Source organism: Falco biarmicus, chromosome 5 (assembly GCF_023638135.1).
Source record: "Falco biarmicus isolate bFalBia1 chromosome 5, bFalBia1.pri, whole genome shotgun sequence".
Lineage (NCBI taxonomy): Eukaryota > Metazoa > Chordata > Aves > Falconiformes > Falconidae > Falco > Falco biarmicus.
The window spans coordinates 28,145,082-28,171,946 of NC_079292.1; the positions used below are offsets into that span (position 1 = coordinate 28,145,082).

Below are 26,865 nucleotides of genomic sequence, written 5' to 3' on the forward strand. Positions count from 1 at the left end.
TCCGGGGCGCGCGCTGCCACTTCCGGCGGCGCAGGCTGCGGGCCGGGGCGGAGCAGGCTCAGCCTTGCTGCCATGGGGAAGTCGGATTTCCTCAGTCCTAAGGCTATCGCCAACCGCATCAAGTCCAAGGGGCTGCAGAAGCTGCGCTGGTACTGTCAGATGTGCCAGAAGCAGTGCCGCGATGAGGTAAGCCCGCCTCGCTGGCGGCCGGGCCTGTGGCGGGGCGGCGCGGCGGGCCGCGAACCCTGCGGGTCTGGCGATCCTCTGGGAGGGGGGCTCCCGTCCCCTGGTACAGAACCCCAGGCCCCTTGAGGGGGGCCGCTCTCCTGGAGTTGCACAGGGGAGTCGGATGCTTTTGGTTGGGGTCCTCAGTCCCCTTGGGCGGGGGGGGCCAATCTCCCACGTAAACGTCCAGAGTGCCATTGAGGGGGACACAGGGGGGATGCGATCGCGTTTGTGGGGGATCCCTAATCCTTTTGTGGGGGCTGGGATTTACTCAGGGGGTGTGGGACTTCATAACCTTCCTGTGGGTTCCCTGGTCCCCTTGCAGCGGGGGTGTAGGGTTGGTTGATTTCCCCTTGGAAGTGTCCTCAGTCGCCTTGTGGGGGCTCTGATCTTGTCTGTGGGGTGCAATCCTTCAGGGGAGCATCCTGGCCTCGCTTTCCGGGAGCACGGGGAGCCTCAACTCACTTTAGGGGAGCATAGGACAGGGCCCTTATTCTCCTTTGGGGGTCCCCAGTCTCTTGTACAGACTACGGTCCCCTGGGGGGCGGATTGGTGGGACCTGGAGGGTTCCTAGTTGCTGAGGGTGGGGTGATCCTATTGGTATCCCCAATCCCACATGGAAGAAGTCTTCATCCACTTTGGAAGAAGTGTGTTGGCTCTGATCCATCTTTGGAGATGTTCAGTCCCCTGAAGAGTGAATGATCAGCCCAGGGTGAGACGGTGCACAGGGTGGCCCCAAAACCTCTGGAGGGACGAGTCCCTCATACACCCCTTGAGAGGTTGCCAGGCTTATGAATTAGGTGGCTCCCATCCAGGAGTTGAAGGTAGCCGTGATTTTTCTTGGGAGCAAGGTGTGTGCAGTGACATGCCCAAGAGGATGCCTGTCTGGAGCATTGTGAGTCACTTTTCATAGAATCACAGAATGGTTTGGGTTGGCAGGGACCTTTAAAGGCCATCTAGTCCAACATTCCCTGCAATGAGCAAGAATACCTTCAACTAGATGAGGTTGCTCACAGCCTCATCCAACCTGACCTTGAATGTTTCCAGGGACAGGACATCTACCACCTTGCTGGGCAACCTGTGCCAGTGTTTGTTTCACCACCCTCATCATAAAAGAAGTTCTTCCTTACATATAGCCTGAATCTATTCTCTTTTAGTTTAAAACATTATCTCTTGTCCTGTTGCAACAGGCCCTGCTAAAATGTTTGTTCCCATCTTTCTTATCAGCCTCATTTAAGTAGTGAAAGGCTGCTAGAAGGTCTCCCTGGCTGTCTCTTCTCCAGGCTGAACAACTGCAGCTCTGTGAGCATTTCCTCACAGGAGAGGTGCTCCATCCCTCTGATCATTTTTGTGGCCCTCCTCTGGACCTCTCAAACAGGTCCATGTCTTTCCTGTACTGATGACTCTGTACTTCTGATTCTGGCTCAGTTTCTTCCCTTCATGAAAAGGTGCTTTTTCTCTGAAGTTTCCCCCTCTGTTTTTTCACTTGTCTGTTCACATGGACCCAGATGCCTGAAGGATGTGAGTGTCCTCTTCTTCCTGATTCCCGCCAGAGCTGTGCTCCAAAAGTACCTCCACTTGGGCTAACTATGCTTTTAGTTTGCCTTTCTCCATGAACAGAATCTTTAATGTGCCTTAGAGAGGAGAAGTAAGGCATCCTGTGGATCTTTAATTGCATCATTCTTCAGCTGTTTCTGTTCCCCTCTTCCTTTCACCCAAGAAGCTCAAATCTGGTTCTCCTCCCAGTGACTGCAAGCAAAAAAGCTTCGCTGCTTTACAACCAGATCTTTTTGTAAGGGAAGTGGGGCTCCCATGGAATGAAGTTTGCTGTGGATTTAATCATATTGTGGTGAAAGAGCATTAGACAAAAAAGGGTGCAGTCAAACATCCTATGTCTGGTTGTTTTTTGGGGAGCTCTGACAGCTTCAGCCCTGTGCCAGAGGTTGCCAAACTATCACAGTCCACAGCTTGAGCGCTCCCCCCCGCCTGCTTACACATGTTGGTGTTGGTCAGGTAGGGAGCCAGCAGACATTTCCAGTGCTCTCCCACAAGCGCTTGGATGGGTCCTAGGTGGACCTGGGTGGTCCACAGCCATGTCTATGCTGTTCCACAAGGGACAAAGAGTACTGCTGGAATGTCCTGTCTCGTATCCCCTCTCACACTTGTCTGGAGGCTCTTGGCCTTGGGAGGAGTTTTGTTTCTGGCTTGCCTGGTCAGGAGGAACAACCACCCCACGCTAGGCTGAGGCTGGGCTAAGGTGTTTTCTGTAGAGCCTCCAAGAAAATTTGACTTGTAAAACATTACTTTTAACACTGTTCAGCTGTGTGAATGTTGCAAATTGAGACAAAGTCAGGCAAGGTATTTATTTTTGTTTTATAGAATGGCTTCAAATGTCATTGCATGTCAGAGTCCCACCAGAGGCAATTGCTGCTGGCTTCTGAAAATCCTCAGCAATTCATGGATTACTTTTCTGAGTAAGTTTCTATATATTCTTACCCAGATCTTCATTCCTGTACCAGGTCTGCACAGCCATACCTCTAAGGCCCAGTCACGTCCCATTGAAGACACTTTATTCTGACACATTTTAGCGTCAGCTCTTTTTTTAGAGGCAGTGTGAAAGTTTAGGCAATGTCTCTTTAGAACGCATGTGAGAGGCTTCAAGGAGCCATGATGTTTAATCAAATTTGACAGTTTTATCTTGCGTTTTGAGTCTCATTTTAAGTTGTTCTGCGTTACAAAGTACGTCACCCTTCTGCCCCAGCTAAGTGACTGCCACACACGCAGAGTTACAAAGAGCTAAAAGAACCGTTACAGAGAGATAACAAATCAGGGGTGTGACAAACTTCCCACAGCTTTCCCCAGTCCTTTGTCCAGCTGACCTACATGACAGCTGGGTTGACTGGAGCTGTCTTCAGCCTGAGTCTGAAGTGAGGCTTTATACTCAAGCCCTTGAATTAGCAGTGAGATGAGTGATCAGTGTACCCTCCCCCGCCGCTGCTGCCCTTTCTCCTGCCCTGTGTTTTGTGTCAGGCCAGGAAGAGACCTGGTAATGAAATACCAGCAATTAGCGGGAAGTGTTTAGATTTTGTTCTTTCCATTTTATGCCTTTGAAAGGCTATTATCCTTTTGAAGATTTAACTTGTACATGCATGTACCATATTGTGTTTCTTTGTGTGTATGTACTGCATTTAATACTACTTTATGAGACAGGGAAATGAGCATCTGATTTTCATCATGCTCATTTCAAAAGAATACTCATGCTTATGCTGCAAATATTTAATTGTTAATGGTAATAGAAAATTGCTTTGGAATCGTTAAAGTTTTATTAAAATACTTTCTTTTTATCCCCTAAGGGAATTCCGAAATGATTTCCTAGAACTGCTCAGGAGGCGATTTGGTAAATACTTTGCTCTTTGTTTGTTTTTAATGTCTTTTATTGGTTCCGTGTGAGAAGTTTTGGTTGGTTTGTCCTAGGTCCCCCACATATTTTTTAATAATAACATTAATATTAATAATAACATCATGATGATGATGTGTTTCAGGAACAAAGAGGGTCCACAATAATATTGTGTACAATGAGTATATCAGTCATCGAGAACACATCCACATGAATGCCACACAGTGGGAGACACTGACTGATTTTACTAAGTGGCTGGGGAGAGAAGGTAAGTGTAGTTTCTCGAGGTTGAGGAGTTGTAAAATTATTGGCTGATTGCATTGCTGATAATTGATCAGTAAACACTTCTGTTAGTTCTCCGTTTTTCTTTCTTCCCCTTCCCTCCTCTATATATATTAACAGATGTCCAGACATATTTCTGTGCTAACCATTAGGAATTTGCTTATGAAAAATGTCTGAAACCTGGCAAACATCAGTCATGAACCTTTCCTAGTTTCATCTGCTGGTCTGTATTTACTGTTAGTATTGCTAAGTTCCAAATCAACTTCCAACAGTTGCCATTTAAAAATTAGAAACTATGATAGAACACTTCTCATGACTACAGAATCCTTCTGTATTTGAAGTGACAGGGTTTAAAGCTCAAGATCTGCAGGTTTTTTGTTCAGCAGGATTAAAAGAGATTAAATGGCACTGCGGTGTGACAGAAAGTTTACTTTGGCTCTGATTGCCTGTGTCCTACAGGACACGTTCATGAGTCATGTAAGTTAGTAACAATAATGTAGCATAGTAATGTTTCCTTTAATATGATGCTGTTAGTGTGTATTGTTCATATATGTTAGATTTCTGTTTTCTTCCCTGTTAAAACAGTGGGAAGGAAACATTTCCTTCAATAAGGAAAGTATTGCAAAACACTCTGTTCACTTTATTACATACACTGGCCTATTTCCAAATAGAACTGGCTAGCTGAAGGGCAGGAACACATACTAAAGATAATTCAAAGTCAATTCTACCAGGCCAGTAAAGGAGTACATTGTCTCTGGTAAAGTATCTGCATTGTTATAGTGAACCTGGACTGTGAAAATTATCCTTGTCCCTTGCTTGCTTTTGTTAGTATTAATCTTACTCTTTCTTCTATTGACTTCTTAGGTCTTTGCAAGGTTGATGAGACTCCAAAAGGCTGGTATATTCAGTACATTGACAGGGACCCAGAGACTATTCGCAGGCAACAAGAACAAGAAAGGAAGAAGAAACAGGACCTTGATGATGAAGAAAAAACAGCGAAATTCATTGAACAACAAGTTAGAAGAGGTTTGGAGGGGAAAGAACTGGTGAGGAAAATTGCACTGTATGTCCACCTTCAGCTCAAAACTGTTCTTGGTTAAGTTAATGGTGAATTCGACACTGGTGGGATCCTTTGGTGAATTCGACACTGGTATTTCCTGTGCAGTCAGAAGATGATGAGTAAGCTTCATGCTTTAGATTACAAGCTCATCACCAGTTTGAACTGAGAAACGGTGGGCATATTTGACTGCATTGCTGGTCTCATCTAAGCCAGAAGGAATAGTCTTCTCCCGCATACTTCTGATAGGAGCCTTGACTGACTTGTTTCTGTTGAAATTGCAACTTGTTACATTTCCTTGACTAACCAGCTTGCTGGTGTTTTTTACGGCTGATGAACATCAAGGTCCTCTATGGAATCACAGTTTCAAAAAGTAAATAAAAGAAAGCAGAGGTTTACAGCTCCTTTTTAGATTTGTTGTGGTTTTGAAATCCTGTGGCCCTTGTGTCTGATCCTGGCCATTTCAGACTGGTTTAGACTGTTTTCTTCCATACTTGAATCATGACAGCGGTTCACTTATGTCCTGAATTTTCTGCTATACAGTTATCTTAGATTAACCTGCTCTGGAGGAAAACCTGGAGTTACTTTGTACCTGGCTTGCTTTAGTACTAAAGGAGTAATAATTACTGCTTTTCAAGTGATTAGTGATTTAAAAAACACTCTTGATTTTAGGAGAGTAAACAATACAGTAACCAGCATGATGCCTCTTCATTTATGTTTCTTCACAACTTTTAGGGCTACAAGTAACAAGTAACTTGTACAGTGGAGAGACTGAAGTAAATAACTAGGGGGGAGCTGACATAATCAGATCCTTATAGTGACAAGTTTTATTTTGGTAGTACTGATGTGGTGTTTGGGATCTGTTTATTTTGCGTCATTCCATGACTTCTATACATGTTGCCTGGGACTGGAACCTCACATTTGATCCTGGGTATTGATAGGTACATTTAAATGCTGTTATAAACGATTATCTTTTTCTTAATTTAAAACTAATTGAAATTTAAATGGTCTGAGCCTTCGGTGCTAAAAATTTGGAATGATTCCAGAATTTCCTTCTCTGAGTTAAGAGTTTGTCCAGAAACCAGTCTAATCATGCTGGTTCAAATAGAGAAAACTGCTTCAATAAGGCCACTTTCCTTTCATGCCGGAATCGAGCAAGTTCAGACAGAAACTCTGTAGAGTGTTAATTAGAGAATTTTGCACAGGAGCCTGTAATGAGATAATGTTTTCAATTTATAATCTTCAGTGGATCAAGCCAGGATGAATATTACAGTTACTTGTAATCATTTTCAGTCGTCTGTAAAACTGAGCTAATCAATGATCACCAAAAAATGGTATCTTGGCTTAGTTTTCTGTCTGACTCTTGAAACGTGTTTTGTGGTTTTTTTTTGGCAGGAAAAGCCAGTCTATACTGAACTGAACAGAGAAAACGAAGAAGAAAAAGGTAACCAGATTTTGATACATGTAATTTTCTAGAACCTACAGAGGCTGATTTTGTGATCAAAATGAGATGTGCACTGAGGCCTGCTCGGTGCTTCATAAAGTGCTTTGAGATCAGTTCTAAGTAGCACTGGAATATAGAAATACAAAGTATTCTTTCTCATAAAGTTTAAAGTAATTTATTTTAAAAGCTGAACCAAAACATAGATTAGTAAATATTTTCAAATTTATGATCTTTTCCATTTGCAGATTTAAAAAATTTTAACATCCGTCAATGTAGTTACTTTTAAAGATAGAAATAGAGTAATGTCTTTTTATTTTTTAGTTACATTTAATTTAAACAAAGGAGCAAGTACTTCAATAGCAGCATCTTCTAAAACAAGGTGAGAAAAGAATTTAAGGGCGACCCTTACTGTTGCAAAGCACTTATTTGACAATGATATTTGTGTGGGCAGGAAGATGTATCTTGTCCCAAAATATTTGAAGTCTAATGTCTCATCCTGTCATGTTGTTCAGGAGGAGATATTAGGTGACCTCATGGTTCTTTTGTATTTGAAATGGATGAATGGGTGTATCTTAAATGTGTGCTGTGAGGAGCCTTCTCCATAAAGCAATAGGCAGTTTCCAGTTCCTGCAAGAAGATACTGGTGTGTGAAAAGGTGGATAACGGATCCAGTCAAAGCATTTGAAGTGAATGCCATCTAGTCCCAGCAGCCTTCTATGAGTGGGTATTTGTGATTTGTTAATTTTGGTTCATAAAAGGTTTGATTGCCTTGTCTAATTGGAGGTAATAGTTTCTTTGATCATCATTTAAGAAGCCGAATCTACCTGATGTAAATCTTTCTAAAGCTCGTGAATTTAATTGTCATCATATAACCACGAGCAATGCAGGACAAAAGGGATCAATAATGCAAACAATAGTGACTTACAGCAGCCTGTGAAACTGTTTGATGAGCAGTGCATCTTTTCATGTGAGGCAATATTTTAATTAAACGTATTGCAGGTAAAATGAAAGCTTTCCTCTCATCACAAGCTCAACTCTTAGATAAGGTATCTGATGGGAGATGTGCCAGGCAGAAAATGAGACAATAAAGTAGTTCCTTGCAATAATAAATACAGATTTCAGGCTTTGAGGAAAACTTGTAATTTATCCCTAAGCATTGAGTTGTGCTTAAGATGAGTTTGAAACTTAATTCAGATGCTTACTTGAATAGTTTCAATGAGGAGTGCTTAAGGTGCTTGCTAAAATTTGGCTGAATGTGAAATCATATATCAAATAGTGTAATTTTTTTTCATAGCATATGAGAGATGCTTGTCTGTAAACTTTTTAATGGGAATGTAAAAGCAAAATTGGGATACCAACTTCATGGTAAAGTGACCAGACGGTGGTTTATATATCACAGGTGACACAGCTGCTTCCTTCTCTCAGCATAAAGGTGTGATCTGCAGCTGTTGGCTAATACTGAGGTTCAGTTGAGCTTAACCTGATGTCTGGTAGGCCAGTGCAGCATGTGGTAGGAATTCCTGGCTTCCCACCTTCTGCGCTTGCTGCACAAGCTACCGAAACTTAGCACTTGTATTTCCTGAGCAGGGTGCAGAAATAGGGCCAGGAGATCGTAGTCAGTGAATGGCAGAGTTTTGAGTGTGTGGGGATGCTAGCGGTTGGGTACAGTGGTGGAGTTGGAGCCTTGCTGAGAACAGGAGTGAGGGGGGAGCTGTGCCTTTCCTCGAACATCTGTGTGGCTGACATGAAGCAAGGAGTCACCACTGCCACTGTGGACACAGTTTCTGATGCTGACTGCCCTTGAGCAAACTGGGAGCCCTGGACTTACTTTTTTCCCTCAGGAACTTGCATCCTCAAATCCCTGCTTAACTCACTCAGTGGACAAGTAAGATTAGAATTACTTCTAATTAAGGATTGAGCAGAAGCAACTGTCAAGGTCACTGACTCCTGTCTGCAGTACTGCAAAAGTGTACCAGTGTACAGTCCTGTCTGCACACTGATCAGCCTCCATTGTACACAGCTAGGATCTCTGCAGCCCTATAATCCCAAGGGAAGATCCTTCAAAACCTGTTTGCTCTAATGGTTAGGACCTTGTCTGTAATTTCACACGTAAATGTGGTTATGGTCCGTTTCATAGAATCACAGAATGGTTTGTATTGGAAGGGACCTTAAAAAAGGCCATCTAGCCCCAACCCCCCTGGCAGGGGCAGGGACACCTTCAACTAGACCAGGTTGCTCCAAACCCCATCCAGCCTGTCCTTGAGCACTGCCAGGGATGGGGCAGCCACAGCTGCTCTGGGCAGCCTGTGCCAGTGTCTCACCACCCTCGTGGTAAGGAATTTCTTCCTAATGTCTAATCTAAATCTACCCACTTTTAGCTTCAAACCATTCCCCCTTGTCCTATTGCTACAGGTCCTTTTAAAGGTCTGTCCCCATCTTTCTGATACCAGTTTATAGCAGTTGGTCTCATGTTGGTCTGGGTGTTTAACATACATAGTTCTTTTTCTCCCTGGTGTTTGCTTTCTCAGACAATGTATTTGTAGAGAACAGTCTCAGGCTCTCTTCACTGTGCTGTACAAGCAGGCCTGCACATTGCTGGCCTTATCTCTCCATCCCCCTGATCTGCTGAATATCCCTTCCCTTGTCCTTGTTCCAGTTTCAGCTAATCTTGAAGAGGGGAGCTGATAAATTTGTGCATGCTGCAAATGAAACGTTCCCAAGGCTTATACAAGGCACTAATGCTTTTCTGTCTTGATGCTTCCTAGGATTGCATTTGACTCTTTCATGACTGGTCCACACTGGTAGCTGTCATCTGTGATTATAGCCAGACCCCTTTCTGCTTTTGTTGTTCTTAAACAGCTCCCAGTAGATAGAAGGTAATCAGAGTAAACTTTTCCAAAATATGTGAGCTTGCATAATGTGCTATTGAATTCTGTGTGGTATTTAAAACTTGATTTTCAAGATAAACCAGTCCCTTCTGGTGTCCAATTCTTTCTTGTCTTCTCCATGTTGATGACACACCCGAACAGCGTTGGTGGTCTCTCACTTTGTCCCAGGGTCCTTAATGAATATGTTAAATAAGATTTATTTTAAAATTGACACCCAGGAATCTCTTAGTAACCTCACGGCTAAATATGTTAGCTGCCTTAAATATAGGCACTGCATTTGTTATGTTTTAATTGTATGTTACCCTTTATGAGATGTTATTTTATGTACTTGCTATTTGATTTGTGATGTAATTTGCTATTTCTTCTAGAACTCTACTATGGAGATTATCCAGACTTTCTGTGAAATACAATTTCTTTCTCGATTTTGCTTCTACTGCCATTTCTGTATCTCCATTGCCATTACTTATCTTCCCCTTGCTAGTATATCTAACATCCTCACCATAGGCAGAACATGCTGTTTGTTGCAAGGCCATATTAATATTACCTTACTCTCCACCTCACAGCAGCCGCCTTCATCTTTTTGGATGATAGAACACCTGCATGTTTTTACTGCATTTAAATGTCTTTACAAAAATGGCTTAACTCAAGCTGCCTTTAGCTTTACCTAGATGTTCCCTGATACGTAACTTTTTGTGCTGATTGCTCTTTTCTTTCATAACCTGTAGGCCATTTGCCTATTTTGAATGTCATTGTGAAGATGGTGTTTATTTGCTGGGTGTGGAGCCCTTTTCTACAGATTCCCATGTGTTTTCTCCCATTGCTGGATAGGTTAAGTATCTCTCTCTGAAATGAGTTCTAGATGTCTACCATTTTTGAGAGTTCCCCTGTCCAGGTGGCTTCTCTAAAGCCCCAAGTTTGTCCTTTCGAATTTGAAAAGCTTATTTGCCGACCTGCTTTTTTCTTCTCCATTGAACTCAAGTCCCCGATCAACACTTTGCTTTTGCACTGGTGAACTGATCGTTAGGTTGTTGTCATTCTGCTGGACTGCTAGCAGCAAACATCAGTGGACATGGAGTTTACACCTCAAGGAGATGTATCTGCCAAACGCAGTCCTAGAGAAGGGAGACGTGTAGGGTCTGGAAGGTGACTTGCACGCTGAAATTAAATAGATTAGCAGGCCTTTTTGCACAACCAGTTCATCAAATGCATCTGGGTAGAGGATACAGTGTAAGGTCTGCTGTGAAAACACCATCTTACTTTTCCAGCAGTGTCCTTGGACCAAATGCACTGAAGATGGTGGAAGGGGCAGTTAAAAGAAAAGAATCAGCTCATAGCTCTGGTCAGCCCAAAGAGAAAAAGAAGAAATCTGCACTGGATGAGATTATGGAGGTAATAATCATGCAGGATCTGTCTCTTTGTAACCCCATGCCTATGGCAATGCCCACTTTACCAGGGAGTCCCTTTGAAGTAACCTCAGACCTTCAGTTCGTATGGAATTCGGATTTTGATATCTTATCAGGCAAAATGATTTCACTTCCCCATTAAAACTGGTTTCTGCTGCTCATCTGTGCTTCCTCCCCATATGACTGAGATGTTGGAAGTAAAGGAATACAGATTTGGAAGAGAAGAAAATATATAGAAACACTTGACAAAAAAACCGTATAAATCTCCATCATTTTATCATGGATTCCTGGATCTCATCGGTTTGATTTTTATGCAGCAAACACACACTGACTTACCCTTATTTAGGGATTGTTTTTTTTTTTTTTTATTCTGCACTTGATGTGGGTCTGGAGAATTGGTTCAGCTTTTCAAAGGCATAGGAAAGCTGCAGTGAAAGGAGGAAGTAAATGGTGATTATTTGTTGTTCTGTAGCTTGAAGAGGAGAAGAAAAGAACATCTCGAAGAGACTACTGGTTGCAGCCTGTAAGTGTCTTAAAAATTACTGTTTTGCCAAACACAACTGATTCTGCATCTCTAAAGCCACTATTGATTTGTGTAAATATCCAAAAGCAGGTTCCAAACTAAATTCACTCTTACTTTCCAAGCTGCCAAGTGTGAAATATTACAGTGTCTGGGAGGAATTACTCTTCTGGTTGAGCATGATCTGCAGTGTGAAGCATGGAATGCCTGATCTCAGATGGGGTGGAATTCAATAATTAAACAGTTGGTACTGTGAATCTCTACAGGTCATGTTTAAATCATGATTATTACCACAACCCCCTTCTTTCTACATAGTAGTTGACTTGCACAGAGCTGTGGAAGTCTGCATCAGCCTTTGAGCTGAGACCTCATCTCAGCTTCTACTTTTTTGATTGGACTTCTAGATCAAGAAGTCCGGACCTTGACCCATTGTGAGCTGTCACATTATATCTTGAATTCAAGTGTAGCCATATTTGTAAAACAAAAAAAAGTCTTGAGATGCTACTTTGAGGCAATAACTCAGGGATAAAGACAAATTCCTGAAAGCTGAGTCTTTGCTGTTGTTGCTTCCCATGCTGTGTTGTGCAATCTGTGGTTGGGGTCAGAGCGACCTGAATGTGTAATTAGTTTAGATTGTGTAATTGTTTGTGTGTTTTGCCTTTTTATTTTAATTTTTTTTCTCTACTTTCAAATCTTCCAGGAAATCATTGTCAAAATTGTAACAAAAAAGCTTGGGGATAAGTATCACAAGAAGAAGGCAGTTGTGAAGGTAAAGTGTGCAAATGGAAGCATGTGGCATTGGTTGAGCTTTTCTGGTATCAGATAACTTCTGAAGTTTGTTTCATTGTGCAAGTTGTTCAGCTTTAACTCAATGCTGATAGGGCTGAAGCATCACCTTAACTCTTTTGGGACTTACTTTGGGCAGGGAGTGAATTGCTGACTTGGTTTAATGTCACGATGTACTTGGTGATCCTTTCTTAAGCGCTGTTTTGTTCTGCATAGTTTGTCCCTATTAACACATCTGTCTTGGAGAACAGTCAGTCACTTTGTCAGTGTGATACAACCAAGAGCAGTGCAATGGCATTTTAGTCTGAGACTAGTCAGTTTTGCACTGATATTTAAGCTTCAGGCTGTCTTTGAGCAGGATTTCATTTGTGTACAAAATCTTCAGGCTGTAAGCCTTGCTGTGTTGTTCGGAAGGGCTTTCAGCCACTGCTAGTGGAATGGTGCTCTGCTAGGTAGTCCAAGGTTCAACAGTCTCTGGCAAAAGCACCAAAGGTGACACCCACGTGTGTTTTGAAGGATCAGCAAGAGTGTATAGAGCTCAAAATCACAGCTTTTTGATAGACATCTGGAAGGTGTATGAGTCCCAGTGGCTGTCTTCCACTGAGCTCCGAGTATGAGAGGTGGAACATGGTTTATGCTAGGCGCAAAAACCTCAGTGACATTTTGCCTCACTGAGAGGTAGTGTCCCAGTTGTCACTGTGTGGCTTCCAGCCAGCTTAACCTCCCGTGATGGAAAGAAGCCTCTAATTTGCTCTGCATCTTTGAGAGAATAGCTAAGGTAGCTGACTCAAAGGTTGACAATATCTTCAGACAAGGCTGAAAAAATTAGTAGTCAATTAAACCAGTCGTTGTTCAAGAGGAGCCCTTTTAATCTAGCCTTAACTTCAGAGTGGGGCTGGTCAGCAGTTCTTGAAAGCTGGATGCCCCTAGGGACAGCTCAGAAGTCCTTGCTGCTGCTTTTGAAAATGTAGAAGTGCAGACTTGCGGTCCCGAGTTTGTTAATTTTGAAATGTAAATTTAGAGATTTTTTTCATTATTATTTTTCTGATTGGCCTCTGCCTTTTGCAACAGGAAGTGATTGACAAATATACAGCAGTTGTGAAGATGATTGATTCTGGAGACAAACTGAAGCTTGATCAGACACATCTAGAAACTGTAATACCAGCACCAGGTACAGCTGTTTTGTTCAGTTTTCAGCTTAGTTATCACTGCAAAAACTTACATTTCAGTTCTCTTAAAACTATATATTCATCAGCTTGAAAGCACCATAACCTCTCCTAGGAAGGCAGGCTGAGAGAGTTGGGGTTGTTCAGCCTGGAGAAGAGAAGGCTCTGGGGGCACCGTATAGCAGCCTTTTGGTATGTAAAGGAGGATTATAAGAAAGACAGGGGCAAACTTTTTAGTAGGGCCTGTTGTCATGCAAGGGTAATGGTTTTAAACTAAAAGAGGGTAGATTCAGGCTAGATAAAATGAAGAGATTTCTTATGGTGAGAGTGGTGAGACACTGGCACAGGTTGCCCAGAGGGGTGATGGATGCCCCATCCTTGGAAACATTCAAGGTCAGGTTGGACGGGGCTGTGAGCAGCCTGATCCAGCTAAAGGTGTCCTTGCTTATTGCAGGGAGTTGGACCAGATGGCCTGTAAAGGACCCCGCCGACCCAAACTATTCTGTGATTCTATGGAGAGCCTCTTGAGACAACATTTCATACACTACTCTGATCGTTTACCTAATATCCTCTGGTTACTTTCTAGGGAATTATTACATTGTTTCTGCTTTGAGTCTTCACAGTCCCTTCATGTAAGAATTAGGTTCTTTTCTGAGAGGACTGAAGTGCTTTAGGAATGGGCTCATTTGATGAGATGAAAGCATCTCTCTTCAGCTGCCAGGAAGCATCTCTGGGAGCCATACAGAGCCCTTGGTCATATTTATCCTGTATCTTACCTCCAAAGTCATGCCTTGAATAGCTGTGGATTCTTGTTAAAGCTTACCTCATCTCCTCTTTGGTTCACTGGTGGTTTTTGGCTGATACACACTAATGTTTATGTGTAGCACCAGACCAGTACTTCAGGGAACGGTCAGGGTAGCAGTGAGCAGAACACTGTCAGTGTACAGGGAAGCAGGATGTAGGATTTTGGGATTCAGAGATTCTTCAGCAGACCTGCTGCGTTTTGCATTTCTGCAGCTGGTGAAGAGCTGGTTGATGGTGCTGGTGAGTGCTCTTTAGCATAACATACTTGCAGGCGAGCTCTGCCCACCCTTGCACTAGGATTGATGCCTGTGGGAGAAGAAAGCAAAAAGGGGATACACTGAGCTGTTAGCACAGGGAATGGGATGTGGGAGAAATAGCTTTGGCTTCTTTCCCTGATGTAGGGGCAGAAGCCATTGAAATTACTATCAGCGTAGCCTGGAGCAGTAAAGTGAGGCGCACTTTGGAAATGCGCAGGGTGTGAGGCAAAGCTGGGTGCTGCTTGCTGAAGCTGCTGGGGCAAACCTCTCCCTCAGCTGCCAGTGGAGTTGAACACAACTCCGTCAAAAGGAGTTGGGAGCCCTGTGGTGTAACTGTTTTCTTATTTCTCATTTCAGGCAAGAAAGTGATGGTGTTAAATGGTGGTTACAGGGGAAATGAAGGCATCTTGGAATCTATCAATGAAAAGAAGTTTTCAGCGACAATAATCATCGACTCTGTAAGTATCAAATGCTGCAAGATCTCATTTGTTTAGAGCACTTTTCATCTGTACGTTGGAGAGCTTTCACAAAGAAAAATGGTATCATTAATCCTGTCTTACAGATGGGATTTATGGTGTGCAAGATGCTGTGGTCACCACATACCTATTCCCAACCAGTAGGAAAACAGCCACGTATTCCCCTTTGCAGACTAATGCTCCGCTTTTGCCTTTAAAAAGATGCCAGGATGCTGAATTCAGCAAGTTTTGAACTTGAAAGAGGCTTGCAAGCTATTTCGTATGTTTATTTTGAACGTGGCTGCTGTACTATTTTGTGGGAAGGTAAAAAATGTTAAGTATGCAAGGAGGTGAATTTTCTCCTGCCTTTTCCAAACTGAGTGTGGGGCTTTATGTGTGTATTTGTTGTCTTGTTTGTTGTTAAGGTGTTGTTTTTTTTTTTGTTTTGTGGTTTGGTTTGGTTTTTTTACCTGTTGCCTTTCTCTGGGCTAAAATTAGGCCATGTTGTCATGCCTGTGTGGCTGCTTCTTTGTTCTCTGCAAAATCAACCTTTAAACTCAGTGATACAGCAGAGAGGGTATTGTCTCCAAGACAAATTTCTTAAACAGAACTTGCAGGAGAGAGTCCCTTTTGGGGTCTCGTGCAAAGAAGGGCTGCAGAAACTCTGCCCATACTGGACTCTGGAAAATTTGCTTGAAAAGAGACTGTGCAGCTGTCGTGACCAAAGAAGAGCTTTGGTTGGAACTAAGGATTAGGGTAACATTGGTCTTGGAAAGCAAGGGTAGTTTTTTCTCTAGTTCTGATGCTTGTAGGTGTTAAGATTTCGCCTTCCTGCATGAACTCTGAGTCTATAAATTAAAAATGGGTGAAACTACCCCTGGAAACTAGTGAAGCCTGTGAGATTTTCTTTTTAGTTGTAGGGTAACCAGAATTTTTATATATACAAGTTTGTATTCAAAATAAAATTTTTTATTACTTTTAAGTTCACAATGAATTAATTCAAAGCAGCTGCTTATGTTTGCCCCAAAATTGCAAGGACTTTAACACAGATAGGGTCCTGAAAGTGAAAAGATTTCTGGGACAGTGTTGAGGCCCTGTCACATTCTCCAGTCAGGTTGAAAGTAATGAAACAGAAACATTGTGTTGTGAGCAAGTCCCAAACCTGCAGTTCTTTGGATGCATTCTGCTATGCAGCCCCTCTGCAGCCTCCAGTGTAGAGTTGTATGTGGCTTTTGGACAGAACACTTAAACAGAAAAGTAGTTGTTGTGCTTTTACTGTATGCAGCACTGAGTAAAGACGCTAATGCCTGTGATTTCCAGTGCTATTCGCTTTGGTTGTACTTCTTGAAAAACATCTGAATGTGGAGAGATTTCAGACAACCCCTTTAGCTATCTTTCTTTAAGCTCCCTATTGGGAATTCAACAAACAAACAGGTTTATATTTTGATCTTACTTATTCTACTATGTTATTCTCCAGGGACCTTTAAAAGGACGCCGAGTTGAAGATATCCAGTATGAAGACATTTCCAAACTCGCCTGAGGTGCTCATCATGGATCAGAGAAGATTTTGGTTCTCAGAAACATCTTTCTAGCATCTTGCAGGCAGACACTCTACCATGTCAGGGTTTTAATTGCGTGTGTGTATGTATTTATAATGTACATAGAAATTAACCACAAGCAAACTGGGTTTATTTAAAGATCACTATGGATTTGTTACATAAAATGTTTGTGGAAATCTTATCGGTGGAAATATTTCATCTAATTCTATATCAAAGTTATAATATTTGGTTCAATTCCCTTTTGTAAAATACAGCAGATAGCTGCAAGCTGGAGAATTTTATTTACTGAAGCATGTTAGCAGTTCCCTAAGAGAGAGAATTACCAACAAATAGCTGCTTGAGGCAGGCAGTGTGCGTCGGAGCCAGTGGAGTTGAAACAACACACTTCTCAGTTTGCAGCCAAAATTGAGTTCTGGCTGCAGGAACAAGGAAAGGGATTAAGAGAATAGCAGGAAGGTAAGAGTGCTGCAGGGGATTATTCTCCTGGATGTTGAAGGAGTGGTCTGGTATATTAAGTGTTGTCACCAATGTATTTTTGGTTAGCGCGTTGGCGATAGTGGAATGCAAGTCATCACTCCTCTGTCGTGTTTGTCAGGGTTCCTCATAATACTAATATGCAATTTATCTTCATGTCGACTCCAGGGTGGATGTTACTTGTGAGGTCTCTAGGACACGAGCCAAAGTGTGTGCAGGTACAAAGTGGTGATTGTTGGTTTGGTTTTTTAGATCCTCTTCATTTGTTCGTGCTTCCATTGTTGCTCTGCTACGTGAGTAACATTACTCATGCTAAATGATGTACGATGTTACTCTTTTATTTTGTAAAAAACGTCACATTTTGTACAATGTTTAATTTCTAAGGCAGTTCAGGAATAAACATAGACCTTTCTTAGGTCAGTGTATTTCTTATCACCCTTTGAAATGTGGGAGGCGTCTGCTGGTTTACATCCACCAAGGAGCGCAGGAAGGTGCCCAGCTGGCGCACTGCCTTGGTTGGGTGGGGGCGGTGCAGGCTGTCCTGGGGAGAGTACAGACTGATGGTCCGGTCTGCCTGATGGTCCGGTCTGCCCTGGCGAGGTGGCTGTCTCTGGTGGGATGGAGACCAACAGCCCTCATACCCCTCAGCAGAGATCTCAGCTGCGGGCTGAAGTGAGGCTGGAGGGGGGCAGGATGCCGTCGTGCTGTGCACATCAGCTTTGCTGCAGTTTCAGAGTTCAGGGTCGCTAGAGGCAAAAGTCGCTGTTCCTCGTCCCTTTCCGTGCCTCAGAGGGTCACCGCCGTGTTGGTTTGTGGTTTCCAGGGGACCCCTGCAGGAGAACTGGAAGACTGCAGAGGTTTGGTGAAACGGCCGCTGCCTGGAGCAGCCCGGAAGAACCTCACACGGGATATCAAATGGTTTTCCAGGGATCCCAGACGTAAATGCAAGGCAGAGTCAAGCAGTAATGCAGTATCTAAAGAATGGAGAATTACGAGGAAGGGAACTGGAGGCAGAAGACACTTGTCTGCAAATTCAGGCTCTTTGCACGGCCTGGGTTATATGAACAGTTATGTTCTTTCTCAAAGAGAAGGTATTGGGTGAGAAGAGGCATGTAGGAGAGTCATGGGGGTAAGTGAAAGGACATCTGTATTACTCAAAATAATTAGACAACATCCGGAAGCCTGAAAAATTAAAGTGAATGTAATAGATGTGGAGTTATAAATTGTGTGGAAAAGACCAGAGAATGATTATTCTCTGCTTGTATTCACATACAAGCTAGGAAACACCATGGAATTACTGATTTGGGGATTTAAAAACACGCTCAATGGGTTTTTCCTCCCCTGACAGAGCCTGGTTAAACTGGGGAACTCACTGCTGCAGGGTGTTGTGGAGGCCAAAGCTAATAAATGAGTTCGAAGAAGCAATGAATGGTTTGTGGGGAAGCTGCTTACACTTCCAAGAGTTACTCTGAAGAGACACTTAAAACATACTGATCATCTCACTCCTGACACCGTGGCTGCAAGAAAGATCAGGTACCAGCCTTTAGTTTGTATGTGAAGGAAACTGAAGTTCAGAATGGCAAGCAGATTACTTGGGTGCCCTCCCTCGATCAGGGCTGCTGAGAAGAATCTGGCCAACATTTTTTTTTTCTAAGGTCGCCAGAAAGCAGGGTTTTGATTCTGGCTCTAGGTACACACACGTGCATATTTGTTTCACTGCCGGTCTGGTTCTTTGGTGAATACTCCTGAAGAGTAAGGCAGCTTTTGGAAGCTAATCCCACTGGAAGGGAAGCTTTGGGTACTGATGGCAATGTCTGTATAGTCTGAATGTTTTGTGCTTTCCCAGATTTGTATCTGTGTGTGAACTCTAATGTGATGTTGATATTTTCACAAAAAATAGACTGGAGGTTGTCTCAGACTCCTGGAACTAATTTTCCTGCACTATCAGTTACCTCGAGGACATTCCTCACCAGTGGTTAACCCATCCTTAAAAGACTGGAGTCTCCTCATGATACCCATTGCAGAGCACGTGTTCCTTTTCTGTTAAATTTCCTTTACATCTAATGCACATCCTCCTTTTGCCCCAGACCAGCAGTGTATGAACTTATTTTCCCGGCAGCCTGAAAAAGCAAAGGTGTAAGTATTGATCATGGTCGTGTGTGCTGCCCACACTGCAGGAGCCGCGCTGCTGTTCCAGGTCTACTATGATATGTATACTACAAAAGTAAATTATTAAGGGAGTTTACTATCCATTAAGTCAGACACAGCAAGATACCTACTACAGCCCAGCATGTCCCTTTATTACAGATTTTATTTTTAACAGAAAAAGGAGTTACGTTGCTTTGAAACACTGATCATTTATAAAGCAAATGGTGGTGAAGTCACCTTTGGTTGATCTGGCTTGAAAGGCTGGCAGCTACTGTTCGGAAGAGTTGTTTGGGCATGAAGGACAGGTAAGAATTTTCCATAATGAACTGGTTTCGTGTCAGAGCATTCAGGGTTTCTTCATAAAACTGTATAGGTGGGGGACGAGGTAATCTTTGTAGTGGCCGTCTATGAAACCTTTCCCGCTGTTGTGCACAAACCAGCACTGCACGTCAGTCCCGAGCACGCGGTCCGTCCTGTAGTCCTTCTGCAGTCCCCTGGGAGGAAGTGGCCACCCAAAATGAAAGTCACATGACAAGTACGCAAGAAGACATCGATAATCCTGCTCACTCATGGCACCGGTTTTTGCCATAGTGGTGAGATGTGGAAGCAACGACAAAATGCAATGAATTTTGCCATCCTATGACCTCGTGGGCCCTTTTGTGGGGGTCCCAGGCACTTTTTCGTGGCCTGTCTAAGGTCAGATGCTGGGCAGCTATAAGGGCAGAGCAGCTGGTGCACAAATACGAAAGAGCTCAACTTGTCCCCTGTGTTTTGCCAACTGCTAAAACCAGATTATTAGCAGAGGGAAAACAGAAGGACTTTTTTCCCCCCAAGATAAGCCTGCAATCATTGATGTCGTTAAAAAGAAGTCAGAGTTAGAAAAAGAGAGCGATAAAGCACATTATTCCTACCTGGTAACAGTGAGCTTGTTGCCTTTGACTTCCATGGTGGCTTGTGGTTTCTCTGGAGCTTGCCCAGGTCTTTGGTGGTGGATATACACTTCTGGTTCAGACGTAAACTGACCTGATCAAAGAGGAGGTTTAAAGCATCCTAACCTTTGAGGCGCTCATGTAGGCTGCTGCCGGGCACTCTTGGAAAATCAAACTAGCTGCAGCAGGCAAACCACTCCTGCGTGGACCACAGGGCACTGTGTCTCCAGTGCTATCAGATCACTCACACTGGGAAGTAAAAAGCTCTGCTTTTGAGCCAGCAAACTGGTGCTAAAAAAGCAGCCTGGAGTTGTGAGGCATATTTGGGAAAACAACCTCTGCTGCTCAAGATTCCCACATCTTAAAAGGAACCTTGGGTGGGTCCAGGGCTCGGAGGGCTGTTTTTCCCTGTGAACTGAGCCCTTGCTTTTGTTTTATACCATTGCCAGAAAAGGGCTGCCATTCAGGGGAGAGCTGAATTACAAATGCTAGCACAGATACCTTCACAGAAAGAAGGTTTGAGGGGTTTCAGTATTTTTGTTTTCATCCTGCAGCAGATGAGCCAGGCCGGCAAAGCCCTGTCACAGCGTCACCAAGTCTAGGCAGGCCTGTTTTGAAAACACCCTCCCCAGCTGGGAGGAGGAATAATTGGATGTTGTACAATGTCCTCGGAGCTTCCAGGCCATTACAGGACTCTCCCCCATTTTCTATCTGATTAATTTTCACACCTTCCGCATCAGGACACAAATACCAACCAATTCACTCAAAGATCTAGCAAAACCCCTTCCCAGGGCCACGCCATCCCCACCGCCTGGCCCGCAGCCCTTACCTATGAGCCCATGGGCTGCAGGAGAGAACTGGTTTTCAGGGGGAATGTAGATTCCCAGGAAGTCAACATTTACTGGATGGTTCTTCCACACACGGTGCAGTAAAACCATGAAGGACATCTCCTTGCCCACAGTGATAGTAACGTTGTTTTCTTTCTTCATGGATACGAGAAGCCTAGCAGAGATGAACCAAAGGAAGGGCTCAGTTTCACCACCCACACATAAGCTCTCAGGCCTCTTGAGATGCTCCCTGCATCCAGAACACCTGCACAGGGCTGGCAGATATGACAGGGGATCCACCAGAAACCCACAGCCTTGGGAGTGGTACCCAGAGTCTGGCAGGACAGTGCCAAATCAGACAGACATTTCACACCCGTGTTCAGGCAGCCAAATCTTGCCCTACACATTTCAGCTCTTGCTAAAATGAATGGAGATTTTGGAAGTGACACCATTGCCTAAACAGGTGTCTAGTGCTGTGGGGTGCCCAACGTGGCTGCTAGCTGTTAATCCGCAGGTGAAGGTCTCCTGGATGTTAGGAGTTATGTTTCCCATCATGTTCAGAAACCCTGAAGGTATCTCAAACAATGTTAGGTGCTTGTGTTTAGGCAACTGAATCCTGGTCTTAGCTAATGCAGTCAGCAGTAGGGAGAGCAATTCAGCTCTTTCTACTTGTGTCTGGTCAGCTGAATCGCTCTGTTGGCCCTGCTGCCTCATTTCATTACCTATAACGAGAGCTCAGACACTGAGATAAGGTGCCCGTATGCAGGCACCCCGTGACCTGGATCCCACCCATAGCTGGGTCAGTCCTGTGCTGTGTTGCAAACCATTTCCATAGGGCAAACAACAAACGCTCAGCAACTTACTGTTTCCGGATGATGTGCCCTGTGTCAGACCAGGTCAGCGTGATGCCGTAAGATCCATCTTTCAGTGTTATTGTTTCTGTGGTGATCTCCACTTTCAGACCTTTGGCCTTGAAATAAAAACCAATTTTGCCAAAGTATGTGTTGAGTTTCTTATTCTCTGTTTTCTTGGCCCCAATGAGCTGGCCATTGACCACAACTCCTGCGAAGAGCAGAGAAGCACATGTTGCCTGAATGGATCACCACCTAGAGACTTGGAGTTCTGTTCTCAGCAGGGAGCACAATGGGATCAGCACAAACAGGAACCCCTCTGCTCCCCCTTGTTTTCCTCATCTTGCCAACCAAGAGAAGAAAATAATTTATTAAATCACCTCCTGATGTTGCTGTTTGCCTCCTAGCATATTAATCTGGTGGGAACTGATGTTAGGTCTTGCTGATAGTATGAGGTGATTCAGAAGCCATTCAGTCCCTTGCCGCCTGTGAAAAGCATGGGGCAAATGGGCAGTGGCAGAATGGTACCACATTTCCAGCCCAGATTAACCTGCCTCCAAATGCCCATCGCTTATCACATATATTCCAGAAGATAAGAAATGCTGATAGGTAAAGCCCTCTGAGAAGAACAGGCTGATCCCCTTTGATGCCTTTGGGACTACAGTTACACACAGCCCGCCGCCAGGTGTGCCTCCAATTGTGTTTCTCTTTGTACCTATCTTCCACTTTCTTTTTCAAGTTCAAAACCTATCATGGACATTTCCTCACCTATCTTGGCTCCTTTCCCAGTGCTGGCCCATCCTCACCGTTGTCCTGGTTTCAGCTGGGATAGAGTTAATTTTCTTCTTAGCAGCTAGTACAGTGCTGTGTTTTGGCTCTCATGTGAGAACAATGCTGACAGCACACTGATGTTAATTGTTGCTGGGTGATGTTTATACTAAATCAAGGACTTTTCAGTTCCTTGGGCCCTGCCAGCCAGAGGGCTGGAGGGGCACAGAAAATGGGAGGGGACACAGCCAGGACAGGTGACCCAAGCTAGCCAAAGAGGCATTCCATACCATATGACACCATGCTGAGTCTATAAACTGGGGGAAGAACAAGGAAGGTGGGGACATCTGGCATTATAGCGTTTGTCTTCCTGAGTAACCCTTACATGTGCTGCAGCCCGGCTGTCCTGGGTTTGGCTGAACACCTGCCTGCCCATGGGAAGTGGTGAATGAATTCCTTGCTTTGCTTTGCTTGTGTGTGTGGCTTTTGCTTTACCTATTACATTGTTTTTATTTCAACCCTTGAGTTTTACATTTCTTTCCAATCGTCCTCCCATCCCTCTGGGTGAGGGGGAGTGAGCAAGCAGCTGGGTGGTGCTTGGTTGCCAGCCAGGGGTAAACCACGACAACAGTGAAAAAGGTTTTCCTAATAGCTCACTCCTGCTCTGAATTTCACCTGTTGTAACTTATCTCTGTTGCCTCTTGTCCTTTAGCTACGCATCTTGGAGATGTGTCAGGCTCCATCTTTACCTTCCAATTATTGCTTCTTACAACTGCCTGAAAGGAGGTTGTAGTGAGGTGGGGGTCGGTCTCTTCTCCCAAGTAACAAAGGACAGGACAAGAGGAAACAGCCTCAAGTTGCTCCAGGGGAGGTTTAGTCTGGCTATGAGGAAAACTTTCTTCACGGAAAGGGTGGTCAAGCATTGGAACAGGCTGCCCAGGGAGGTGGTGGAGTCACCATGCCTAGAGGTGTTTACAGGATGTGTGGATGTGATGCTTAGGGACATGGTTTAGCAGTGGACTCGGCAATGCCAGGTTAATGGTTTGACTCAATGACCTTAAAGGTCTTTTCTGACCTAAATGATTCTGTGATTCTATGATTAGGTGGTTGTAGCAGCAACAGGATTAACCATGGGTCTTTTTTTCTTAAGATTGACCGAACCCAGCTGTTTCAGCCTCTTCCTCTATGTCCTGTGCTCAGCCCCATAGTCATCTTGGTGGCCACCACTGAGTTTGATCCAGTTTGTCAACATCCTTCTTGTACTGGCAAGCCTCAAACTGGAGACAATACTCCAGATCTGGAAGGGAATAACTACTCAATAACTCAAACTGCTGGCCACAGTCATGTTAGCACACAGTCCTCCCTGTAGACATTTCCTCTGCTCCCTCTGAACACCTTTCAGACCGGAGAGAAGAAAAGTGCTGTAAAATAAACCAAGTTTTATTCCCTTACCAGTACCAGGATCGGAAACCAAGCTTAGGATCTTCCCAGGCTCTGAGTTGATATTGAAACAGATGTTCCTTTGGCTCTTGGGCAGGTGTATGATGAAATGTGGATCATTGTCAACTGAAACACAGAAAAGCAACAAGTGTGAGAAGCAGGCCAGTTCTTGCCCAGGAGGTAAGGGACACAAAACCTGAAACACTTTTCTCAGAGGATTTTGAAGGACTTTTTGGGACTCCTCAGAGTAGGACAAGAGTCCTTTCCACCCTTGCAGTAGCCAAGGAAGTTCTTAGATGCTCCTCGCAAAAGCCCCTCAGACACTTTCTCCTCATATATTTCCCCTGTTTAAGGAATGGACATGACATTATTGGATTGAGGACAGCATCAAGCGCAGTGAACTACTGGTTTAACTGGTCAGCTGCACACTAGGGTGCCATAGGCTCAACCTGAAGTTCTAGGAGATGAGCTTTATTTCTTCATGATGGAAGTCAGCCTCCAGGTGAGACCAAGGACCCATGTGGACACCAGACAGACAGGGACACACCTTTGAGGCCTAGATCCTGGAAAGGATCTAAGGCACGGAAAGCAGAATTTGGGTGACAACTGTTCAAAACTAATATCCAATCCCCCTCATGCCCAGCTGTTGTCTATTTCTAGAAGTGACACACTCCTAGAACATCATTCTCTCAAACTAAGAAGATCTCAGTCATGTTTCAAGTCCATCCACCATACTGATGTTGGCTAAAGATGCATCTTGCCTACCACCTCCCCTGAGGACTACAATCCAGGACTTGTTCTCACAGTGTGTTTAACACCCTGGTGGGACTCTCCCCCGCCCCCCCCCCCCCCCCGCCCCCGAAAGTCATATGTTCTTTAAAATTTGCCTCCAGTGAGACAAACACCTGCAGCTATCACTGAAGGCAGCTGCCTCCAGTCTTGTCTTGAAGTGCAAAGCACTGCCCAGCTCTTGCTGGTTTGGTGGTGGTTGGCGTCTCCCTGTCAACATGCAGAGTCATACTTGTACTTAGTGTTGCCTATGGGGATAGCCAGGCCAGCTTCCATTCATTCACCGGTGTTCCTCATCTTTTGGAAGTATTTAGCTCTTCCTGTGTGCTAGGCAAATCCTAGACCCTGACCAGGAATGTCTTCACAGGAAACGGTGGGGTAGGTAGGTACCCTCCAAGGGGTGAAGATGCTTTTGAATGTTTTGAATCTTTTGAATACATTGGGTCTCTTGCATATAGCCCTCAATCATTTTTCCTTATTCTCACCAACTGCTTGATCTTCCCCAACTTGATGACAAAGCCTGTTCTGATCAACATTTCCAGGAAGAAAAAGAATTTTCTGTGTAAAATAAATGTATAAGTTGGACAGGTAACTTTGCCTTGCTCACCTTCTTTCCCAAGCAGTTTCTTGACTATCCAAAGTCTTAGGTTAACCCTTGAGCTATGCTGAGAAGCAGTAGGGTAGCTCTTTGTTTGAAAGCTGTGTAAATACACTCATCTGCACACAGGCACACCCCCGGAGTTACTGTAGCTATACTGCTTTTATAGGCAATGGTTCTCACAGCTGGTTTGTTTAAGTAGGCACTGAACTCTGGCAAAGGCCCAAGAATTAAGAGGATCCATCAGTCATTAGCGCATTCAGAGTTTTTTATCTACCACAGGACATTAATCTGTCATTTATAATGGCAGTAACCTGACATTAGCTTTGCTACTGTGGAGAAGCTGAATGCAAGCTTAGGGAACAGCCTCAGGGAAGCGTGCAGCAGAAGGTGGGGTCACTGGGATCCTATTAGGATCTAAACTAGTCTCATGCTTGTAAGGTAGAGGATATTTTTACACATTCATCCATTCAAAGTCAAAACAATGCAGTATTTTATGAAGGAAAGCTTGACCTTTGGGTGCTAGATGGATTTGCAAAAACTGAACCTAGGTGTCTGTGATTTGAGATGTACGTGATTGTGTCCTGCTCAGACCTTTGACAGAGACTGTGCTGAGGACCTTTCACACTGGTGTTCTCTGCAACAGCAGTGAAGTAGCTTCATCAGCTAGTCACAGCAATTGATTTATTCTCTTGTGGATTAGCCCCTAAATGAAGATGCATCTTTTACGACAATTCAGAAAACTCAACAAGAAGAATAAGGACAACTGAAAGACCACCACCATTAGCATCTTGTCACAGAAGCTGAAAATGCCAATGTGCCCAATAACTTGGCTTGAATCACCTTTGTTTATTAAGTGAGGAGTGTTGCTGTCTGGTGTTTCTTTGCAGAGAAATACTGCAGCTTTTACCTCTGTTTATGCTCAGAGAGGACACAGGAGGACTCCTTTGCTCCGGCATGAAGCTGACTGGTACAGCTGTGACATTGGCCCAGGCTGGGATACCTTTGTTATTATTAGGTGCATTTGGAGTTAATCCTAGAGTACCTGTTAAATGACAGTCATAATTGTTTTTTTGTTAGTGCTGACATATTTAATGGTGCAACTTTTCAAGTAATGCAGTAGATCAGAACCTGATTTTGCTATATCAATGTAAAGCAGATGCAACACTGTTTGTAACAGACAGATTTTTATAATGAAGTTAGGATGTATTTACTCCATATGGAGTATGGAATATGGAGAGGAATATGACAGGTGAAGTAACCATAAAATGGAGCCTGACTTTTTAACTCCTATTCATGTGAACGGGCCCTATTTTAGCAAAGCCCCCAATGCAAGGGCTTAAGTGTTTTGTCAAATAAAGAACTGAATTTTAAAAATTTAACATGTGGCAAAAGCCTTGTTGACTTGGGTCCCGAGTTTGAAGTGCCTGAGAAAAGGTAGGACTCTTCCTGCATGGCCTAGGATGACCCACATGAATAAAGGTTGCAAATAAGTGCAAGCATTTAATACAACATCCCTTAACATGTCTCCTTCTGCTAGAGGTCTCTCTGCCTTTGCCATGATAGAGTAGCAGAAAGTAACATGGGTTCTCTCTCTCCCACTTAGTTCATAAAGCAATATGATCTTATATGACCCATGAAATTTGGTTTGTTTTAATATGTTGGGCTGAAAATTACAAAAGCTGAAGCAGGACACATTCACATCTGCTGGCCCTGCTCTGAAGAGGAGTAAGGGGAAAAAGGAGCTGGGGGAGAACAGTAGGACAGAAGATTGCACAGCTAGATCTTCTAAATCTCT

The 26,865-nt window shown here is 43.8% G+C and overlaps 2 protein-coding genes across 3 annotated transcripts in view; one reads left to right on the forward strand and one right to left on the reverse strand.

Annotated features, from left to right (window-relative positions):
• Positions 1 to 17,132, forward strand: KIN (Kin17 DNA and RNA binding protein). Of its 2 annotated transcripts, none has more exons than XM_056340215.1 (13): positions 1 to 186; positions 2,605 to 2,699; positions 3,579 to 3,622; positions 3,768 to 3,890; positions 4,769 to 4,950; positions 6,357 to 6,405; positions 6,727 to 6,784; positions 10,562 to 10,682; positions 11,169 to 11,219; positions 11,917 to 11,985; positions 13,074 to 13,173; positions 14,587 to 14,687; positions 16,162 to 17,132. In XM_056340215.1, the coding sequence occupies exons 1-13, from the start codon at positions 73 to 75 to the stop codon at positions 16,222 to 16,224; spliced, it is 1,170 nt and encodes a 389-aa protein (XP_056196190.1). In that variant the 5' UTR covers positions 1 to 72; the 3' UTR covers positions 16,225 to 17,132. The 2 variants fall into 2 exon arrangements, with proteins under 2 accessions (XP_056196190.1, XP_056196189.1); XM_056340214.1 differs by having other exon boundaries at positions 2 to 186; positions 10,559 to 10,682.
• A 1,864-nt stretch (positions 17,133 to 18,996) lies between these two features.
• ITIH2 (inter-alpha-trypsin inhibitor heavy chain 2) overlaps positions 18,997 to 26,865 on the reverse strand; it is a 31,247-nt gene continuing 23,378 nt past the window's right edge. Inside the window, exons 16-21 of the mRNA XM_056340211.1 lie at positions 25,978 to 26,112; positions 23,693 to 23,806; positions 21,485 to 21,683; positions 20,624 to 20,796; positions 19,777 to 19,888; positions 18,997 to 19,359 (exon numbers count right to left, since the gene is read on the reverse strand). Coding sequence (XP_056196186.1) covers positions 19,212 to 19,359; positions 19,777 to 19,888; positions 20,624 to 20,796; positions 21,485 to 21,683; positions 23,693 to 23,806; positions 25,978 to 26,112 — 881 coding nt within the window. The 3' untranslated portion in view covers positions 18,997 to 19,211. The remainder of the gene's footprint in view (positions 19,360 to 19,776; positions 19,889 to 20,623; positions 20,797 to 21,484; positions 21,684 to 23,692; positions 23,807 to 25,977; positions 26,113 to 26,865) is intronic.

Coding starts and splice junctions, on each gene's coding strand:
- KIN (XM_056340214.1), top strand. CDS start 73: ATGGGGAAGTCGGATTTCCTCAGTCCTAAGGCTATCGCCAACCGCATC. Junction 6,406..6,726: donor AGAAAACGAAGAAGAAAAAG/GTAACCAGATTT, acceptor TTTATTTTTTAG/TTACATTTAATTTAAACAAA. Junction 11,986..13,073: donor AGAAGAAGGCAGTTGTGAAG/GTAAAGTGTGCA, acceptor CTTTTGCAACAG/GAAGTGATTGACAAATATAC.